The following is an 8,675-nucleotide window of genomic DNA, read 5'->3' as shown; positions in this document are numbered from 1 at the left end:
TATTTAGTCCGAATTTCCTATGGTTTTTACTGCCTACTGTTTAGATATTGATTTCCTTTTGTCGACCCTTGGCTACTACGAGGCTTTAACTATTTCTGGGCTTTTTTTCCAATCTCGCCAAACTGCGATGGTCTCTGGCACTCCCAAAGATGGAACGTTGTTGCTCCCAAGAGTTCTCTACGCCTCGCTCCGTTGAGGTGGTGAAGTTCTCTCTTCCACAACCCTGTTCTCTTACTCTTTTTAAGTGGAGTGAGCTTCCAGTGTACAACACAATTCTTTAAGATATACCAGTCAATAGTTTAGCTCGTGCCTTGATGTCAAAGTAGTCAATACAAACAGAGTATAGTACAAGTAATTTACCTTGTCTGATGATTCTCTATGATGTCCAAATCATATGGGTTGAGGATCATGCCTTGGCACTGATCTCTCCTCCTTTTATACCTCTTTTAGACACTCAGTTTGGGGGGAAGATGTTCGGGAGTGCAATCTATCTTAACACAGTGTGCCATTACATTATGTCCTTGCCACTTTTCTTTGCAGCTCAAGATTAAGTAGCACTTAGTCCAATGTTAATTCCTTCAGCACTGATGCCCATAAGTATTCTTCCGTTGGGGGCGTTGGTTTGGTAGATCTGTTCCTACCACTCCTCCTCAGTCTTCCTGTAGGTTGGTTCTTGTTTAATGTCCAGTACTTGTAGTTCCTGTGTATTTGGCTCCCTCTGCTGGTCACTTGCTGTTTGTGGCAGTTTCTTCCCGCATTCCCCAGTCAATAGTTGGTCTTAGAGCCCATGGATGTGGCTCTGGATCGGCTACTGGGGGAGGGGTCTGATCTCTTTTGGCTTTTTTCTACACACCTCAAGAGTCAAAATGAACAGTTTAGGGTTCCATAGCCGCAGGCAGAACAGTTGAAACTGGAGCAGCAGCACGGCCGGGTGGACTGGGGACGACAAGGAGTCATCATGCCAGGTAGGCCTGACGCCTGGTCCTAGGGCTCAGGTCCTCCGAGAGAGAGAACGAGAGAATTGGAGAGAGCACACTTAAATTCACACAGGACACCGAATAGGACAGGAGAAGTACTCCAGATATAACAAACTGACCCTAGCCCCCCGACACAAACTACTGCAGCATAAATACTGGAGGCTGAGACAGGAGGGGTCAGGAGACACTGTGGCCCCATCCGATGAGACTGGGCCAAACAGGAAGGATAAAACCCCACCCACTTTGCCAAAGCTCTAGACAATATTCTGCTGCTGATGCCAGATGCCGTAGCAGTCTCTCTCCGATGTAAAGCAGAGGGTCACTGAGCATGTGGGGCATGTGATGGGGGACTTCATCTTGCAGACAACACAGCAACGCCTCCATGCTGAGCCCCTTTGGCCCTTAGGCACATCCATGCCTGCACAAATATATTTGGGCAGATGAACACTTGTGGCAGGAGGGACAGAAGGGACAGGGCTTGGTGCAGTGGTGCTGCGGCCAGCAAGCTCCTTGATGAGCTGCTCTCGAGCAGAAGGGACAGGGCTTGGTGCAGTGGTGCTGCGGCCAGCAAGCTCCTTGATGAGCTGCTCTCGAGCAGAAGGGACAGGGCTTGGTGCAGTGGTGCTGCGGCCAGCAAGCTCCTTGATGAGCTGCTCTCGAGCAGAAGGGACAGGACTTGGTGCAGTGGTGCTGTGGCCAGCCAGCTCCTTGATGAGCTGCTCTCGAGCAGAAGGGACAGGACTTGGTGCAGTGGTGCTGCGGCCAGCAAGCTCCTTGATGAGCTGCTCTTGAGCAGAAGGGACAGGGCTTGGTGCAGTGGTGCTGCGGCCAGCAAGCTCCTTGATGAGCTGCTCTCGAGCAGAAGGGACAGGACTTGGTGCAGTGGTGCTGTGGCCAGCAAGCTCCTTGATGAGCTGCTCTCGAGCAGAAGGGACAGGACTTGGTGCAGTGGTGCTGTGGCCAGCCAGCTCCTTGATGAGCTGCTCTCGGAAGGCTTTCTGTGAGAGGAAGGGCTTTCCACAGCTCGTCGCCATTTCCTTGTGTAGGATGAATGCATTCACCACGGCGATGTCGATGAAATGATAGAAGAAGGTCTTGTACCATTTCATTGTCTTGTGGAGAACATTGTAATAGCCCGTCAGCACATCTGATAGGTACACACCTTCCATGCTCTTGTTGAAGTCCTTTACCGCAGTTGGAATGGGGATATTTTTGGTGGTCCATGCCCCTGTAGCGTCCTTCACACGCCTGACGACGTGATCTCCACTGAAGGACTTGTGGATAGTGGAGCACATCACCACCTCTTTGGCATCCATCCACTTCACAAACAGCAGGCCATCTTTACGGATCCATCTCATGGTCCCCCGCTCAGCCCACTTAGGCATGTTGTTCACCTTCGTCTTCGGGAAGCCCACCTTGGAGGTACGAATGGTGCCACAAGCCCACACTCCCCGCTTCCTAAGCTCTGCAAACAGGGTAGGGCTTGTGTAGAAGTAATCCACAAACAGTTTGTAGCCCTTCCCGAGCAGTTGAAAATCCAATAACACCATTACAGAGGCATAGCTGAGTTCCTTACCGGTAGCAAAACTCTTCTTCCCCTCGTAGACCAAGAAATTGCACGTGTAGGCACACGCAGAGTCAGCCAACACAAACAGCTTGAGACCACACTTGGTTGGTTTGTTTATCATGTATTGTTGGAGGCCAATTCTGTCCTTTGAGGCCACCATCCTCTCATTGATTGACACGTTCTGGGCTGGCTGAAAGTACGTCTTGCAGGCCTCGACGATGCTGTGGTAGAGAGGTTTGATTTTGCACAGCGTATCGAACCTCGCTGTGCCCCTCTTCTTCTTCTTCTCGTTCTCTTCATCAACCTTTGGGTCACTGATGTGAAGCGCCTGGGAGAGATCCAGAAACCTTTTGCAGGACATAACTGTCGAGGGGAAAGGCAGTTGGTAGACAGATGACGTTTTCCAGTAGTCCTTCAGGCTTTCCAGCCTCACCAGCCCCATGTAGATGACCAGTGAAAGGTAGCAGAAAAACTCTGACGTGGATATGGGCTTCCATGCTACCCTTTTGCCTGCTTGCTTCATCTTCCCATACTTATTCGTGTTAGACACGAGCGACTCTACAACGGATTGGGTGAAGAACAGCTGAAAAAGCTGAAGGGGGCTGTACGTAGCAGTCATGTTTAGCTGAGGTCCTGGCTTCCTTTTCGGCTTAAAAGTTGGTTGGGGTGGCTCCACATCGTCTTCTAGGACGGTGTGCCAACGCCTTTCTTTCCCTCTGTTAGCGGGTGGCACACTTCCCCTCTTCCTCTTCTTTGTCGGTCCTCTAGACGGCCCGGGAGGTGTGGAGCCAGAGGATGAACCAGCTTCAGAGGGGGATGGACAAGTTGGCACTGGGGGCTCCCAGTCGGAGTCAGTGTCACTGTGAAAGAAAATGTTCAGTTAGAATAGTTTCACATATGGTATAATGGTATAAGGTATAATAAACACACACATTTTTTTATATATATATATATATGAGTACAGGGCACAAAGTGCTGTTCCATTTCACTGTGTTGTGGGCCTGCCTCAAATAGGCTATTTCATGTGGGGTGGAGCAGCAGCTGGTAAACCATGCTCCCTCTAATGTAGACTGATTGGAGGAAGCATGCTGGCTGTGTTTGCCTACATTCTACACCATACAATTAAATATATATATATATATATATATATATATATATATATATATATATACACACACACACATATTATATATACATACATATATACAGAAACATAGGCTATGGGTCGTTCTCATACATACAAACAGACCCTCACTCACAATGACTAGCCAACACCGTCAGCATTCAAAAGTGACCAAAACATCAGCCAGGAAGTATAGGAACCGAGAAGTGGTCTGTGGCCCCCACCTGCAGAACCACTCCTTTATTGGGGGTGTCTTGCTAATTGCCTATAATTTCCACCTGTTGTCTATTCCATTTGTACAACAGCATGTGAAATTTGTCAATCAGTGTTGCTTCCTAAGTGGACAGTTTGATTTCACAGAAGTGTGATTGACTTGGAGTTACATTGTGTTGTTTAAGTGTTCCCTTTATTTTTTTTAGCAGTGTATATACAGTGGGCCAAAAAAGTATTTAGTCAGCCACCAATTGTGCAAGTTCTCCCACTTAAAAAGATGAGGGGCCTGTAATTTGTAAACATATATATATTGTGCAAGTTCTCCCACTTAAAAAGATGAGGGGCCTGTAATTTGTAAACATATATATATTGTGCAAGTTCTCCCACTTAAAAAGATGAGGCAAATACTTATTTTCCACCATAATTTGCAAATAAATTCATAAAAAATCCTACAATGTGATTTTCTCATTTTTCTTTCTCATTTTGTCTGTCATAGTTGTAGTGTACCCATGATGAAAATTACAGGCCTCTCATCTTTTTGGTTGGTAGGTGGTCAAATACTAATATCATGCAATAAAATGCAAATTAATTACTTAAAAAATCCTACAACGTGATTTTCTGGATTTGTTGTTTTAGATTCCGTCTCTCACAGTTGAAGTGTACCGTTGATAAAAATGACAGACCTCTACATGCTTTGTAAGTAGGAAAACCTGCAAAATCAGCAGTGTATCAAATACTTGTTCTCCCCACCGTATATAAATCAATAAAAAAAATCTCAAATTAATATGTAACCATTTAAACAACTGCATTAGCATGAGAAGCAAAAACATGTTTTACTTACTGATCGAAAACTGGATCTTCTCCTTCCAAAAACATGTCATCCTCGCTGGAATCAAAACTCAGATCACTCACAGAGTCCTCGTCCATTCCTTCTGTGTCACTCTCAATTTCTGCAATAATATCATCAAAATGTTTATACTTTGATTTAGCTTTTCCACTCTTAGTAGCCATGTTTAACTTTTTCAGATTTGAGAAGTCTGTAGAAGAGAACGAACAGCTGTGAAACGTAAACTACCGTGCATCTGGTTTCCTTTCACCAGAGAATGAACTCTGTTGCGCACAGCTCTAGCATGATGGCTGTTTGTCCTACAAAACGGCGTTCGCATACTGCTGGAAATCCCAGCTCATTGGCTACCCAGCTAGGTTTCAAAACGATAGGTGGCCATTGGACACCACCAGGTGTTGTATAGCCAATACAGAATGTAGAATGATGAAACGAGTGTCTGAGGATTTGCACAGAAACCGAACTTCACCGTGATAAACAACGTTTAGCCAATTAGATTTCAGAAAATTGTTTTTGCTGCAAGTTGAAAGAGTCGGAATTCATGCAGAATGCTGTTTCCAACGCGGATCGTGTTGGGAGGTACACTACCCTTCTAAAGTTCAGGGTCACTTAGAAATGTCCCTTTGTCAATTAAAATAACATCAAATTGATCATAAATACGGTGTAGACATTGTTAATGTTGTAAATGACTATTGTAGCTGGAAATGGCTGATTATTTGTGGATTATCTACGTAGAGGCCCATTATTGTCTACAGAGGCCCATTATCAGCAACCATCACTCCTGTGTTCCAATGGCACGTTGTGTTAGCTAATCCAAGTTTATCCCTTAAAAAAGGCTATTGATCACTAGAAAACCCTTTTGCAATTATGTTAGCACAGCTGAAAACGGTTGTTCTGGTTAAAAGAAGCAATACAGCTGGCCTTCTTTAGACTAGTTGAGTATCTGGAGCATCAGCATTTGTGGGTTTGATTACAGGCTCAAAATGGCCAGAAACAAAGAACTTTCTTCTGAAACTTGTCAGTCTATTCTGGTTCTGAGAAATGAAGGCTATTCCATGTGAGAAATTGCCAAGAAACTGAAGATCTCGTACAACGCTGTGTCCTACTCCTTTCACAGAACATCACAAACTGACTCTAACCCGAATAGAAAGAGGAGTAGGAGGCCCCGGAGCACAACTGAGCAAGAGTACAAGTACATTAGAGTGTCTAGTTTGAGATACAGGCGCTTCACAAGTCCTCAACAATACCCGCAAAACACCAGTCTCAACGTCAACAGTGAAGAGGCGACTCCGGGATGCTGGCCTTCTAGGCAGAGTTCCTCTGTCCAGTGTCTGTGTCCTTTTGCCCATCTTAATCTTTTATTTGTATTGGCCAGTCTGAGATAAGGCTTTTTCTTTGCAATTCTGCCTAGAAGGCCAGCATCCCGGAGTCGCCTTTTCACTGTTGACGTTGAGGCTGGTGTTTTGTGGGTACTATTTAATGAAGCTGCCAGTTGTGAGGCGTCTTTCTCAAACTAGACACTAATGTACTTGTACTCTTACTCAGATGTGCACCGGGGCCTCCCACTGGTTGCTCATAATGGGTTTCTGTACGCCTATTTAGATATTCCATAAAAAAAAACTGGAGTTTCCAGCTACAATGGTCATTTACAACATTAACAATGTCTACAGTGTATTGCTGATCAATTTGATGTTATTTTAAATGGACAACAAATGTGCTTTTCTTTCACAAACAAGGACATTTCTAAGTGACCCCAAACTTTTCAACAGTAGTGTATATATAGAAATACACGTTTAAAATGTGTACCAATCGATTGGTCAAAAGAACAGGTGACTAAGTCAAACAAGATTTTTTATTAGTCGGGGACAGCCCCACTGGTAAAAGATACCAGTCCATCTTCATATCAACTAACAGAACTCTGCTGGTTGTCCTGGTAACAGATACCAGTCCACCTTCCTGTCAACTAACAGAACTCTGCTGGTTGTCCTGGTAACAGATACCAGTCCACCTTCCTGTCAACTAACAGAACTCTGCTGGTTGTCCTGGTAACAGATACCAGTGGGCAGATCTATTGTATTTGTTCAAACTAAACTACAGCACTTACTTTGATGAGTCAAATCTGATCCTTTCTTCTCTTCTCCTCCTATCACAGTTCCACTCAGCCCCGTTCTTGTCCTGCAGTCCACCAGCAGCACAGACAACCTCTTCATCCCGGGAGAGGCACGACACTGGGACTCCAGGAGGGAGGAAGGGCTAGCGTTGTCCTGGTAACCATAAAGAGGGGACACAGACACATATCATTATGGATGCTGATGTCACTGTTGTCATAAAGTGCTTTACAGAAACCCAGCCCAGAGCACAATAGAGCAAGCTGTATGCTAGATCAGACCAGGCTGTACCATCTGGTGTTCTGATCTGGAGAGACTCTTCTCTGCCTCTTCAGCTTCATGAGGTTGTTGAGGCTCCCCGGAGGATCCACGATAGTCATGTCTCTCTCCTGTGTGAACGAGAACATCAAATTCTTAGCAGGACAGGAAAATGGCCCAATTCACACACTAATCAAGAGAACATCCCTGGTAAATCATTACTGCCTCCGATCTGGCGGACTCAATAAACACACGTTTCAATTGTAGATTGTTAGAGGGTTGGAGTGTGTCCCTGGCTATCCGTCAAAATAAAAACAAACAAGAAAATGGCACCATCTGCTTTGCTTAATATAAGGAATTTGAAATGATTTATATTTCAGTACATTTTAGACTTTTACTCAAGTAGTATTTTACTGGGTGATTCGCTTTTACTTGAGTAATTTTCTTTTGAGGTATCTTTACTTTTACTCAAGTATCACAATTGCGTACTTTTCCCCCACACCACTGTGATGCAAATGTTAAATGGCCGTTCCACAAAATGGATGCCTTTTGCGTCCCTTCGACATTTTAAGTATAAATGATGCACTGTATATTATATTTTAAAAGCCTGTTGTATTAGATTAAGGGCACTTTAATATAGACCACATGGAAAATTCAATAAATCTAATTTTGACGTTCCAAAAATGTATGTACCAATGGCAGATCGCCCCTTAAACAATTCCTACAGTACTGAACAACATACTAAAAGTGCAGAACTTCAGTATAATGCCCATTTTAAAAATATATATTTAAACAACTGCATAGTGCCCCTGTTTACAAGACAGTACTCACTGGTGGTAATCGGATCTTCAGTCTCGTTTTTCACTCCCAAAGCGTCTTCCTCTTTTATTGAGACACTCTCCTCTTTTATTGAGACACTCGCCTCTTTTACTCCAAACGTTTCTTCCTCCGTTTTGATTCTGAAAGCTTCTACCTCTTTTTCCACTTTGACAACCTCGTTCCCATATTCCTCTTTCACTGTAATATCATCCTCTTGTTTCAATGTGATAGCCTCCTTATTCATCCTTGAAGCTTCTTTGCCTCCTTTCACCAGTTTCTTTCTCCGTCGAGATTAGTGAGTTTATGCTCCGGGAGATTAGCCTAGTGCAGTATCAATGTAACACATTTGCTAATTTAACAAGCAAATTACGTTTAAATGAACCAGTAGATAGGTAATTATGTTCAAAACACTAAGAGTAATATACACAAGATTGGTCTAAAGAGCTTCAATTTTTAGGTTTGCTAGCAAAGCACCGCGTGGGTAAATCAGGAACCTTTTGTCGCTGTTGAAGAATCCTCCCGCCCGTCCACTAGATTATACGTCACGCAAGAAGCATCACCTGAAAAATTCATATCGCCATCTGCTGACTGGAGTGGGTAACGCAGACTGGAAAAATATGAATTCAATGTTCAGTCTGGCAAGCAATGTCATGAGAAGTCATTCAAAAATAACCAGATGTTATGTTCTTACTTCTTACAGCCAATACTTTCCTCCGGGATTGGCTCATCACGAACAACACATAACACTTCATATAATGCTGCCCAA

At 44.1% G+C, this 8,675-nt stretch overlaps 1 protein-coding gene across 1 annotated transcript; it reads right to left on the bottom strand.

The window, feature by feature from the left end:
- Positions 1-1,036: 1,036 nt before the first annotated feature.
- Positions 1,037-8,396, bottom strand: LOC139394276 (uncharacterized). The gene is made up of 5 exons (XM_071142304.1): positions 7,922-8,396; positions 7,124-7,221; positions 6,829-6,988; positions 4,722-4,830; positions 1,037-3,404 (listed from the first exon to the last, which is right to left on the bottom strand). The coding sequence occupies exons 1-5, from the start codon at positions 8,151-8,153 to the stop codon at positions 1,232-1,234; spliced, it is 2,772 nt and encodes a 923-aa protein (XP_070998405.1). The 5' UTR covers positions 8,154-8,396; the 3' UTR covers positions 1,037-1,231.
- Positions 8,397-8,675: the final 279 nt, after the last annotated feature.

The sequence above is a fragment of the Oncorhynchus clarkii genome, unplaced genomic scaffold (genome assembly GCF_045791955.1).
Source record: "Oncorhynchus clarkii lewisi isolate Uvic-CL-2024 unplaced genomic scaffold, UVic_Ocla_1.0 unplaced_contig_458_pilon_pilon, whole genome shotgun sequence".
Lineage (NCBI taxonomy): Eukaryota > Metazoa > Chordata > Actinopteri > Salmoniformes > Salmonidae > Oncorhynchus > Oncorhynchus clarkii.
The sequence above is the reverse complement of the archived record's forward strand: the minus strand, read 5'-3'. Positions and strand labels throughout refer to the sequence as shown.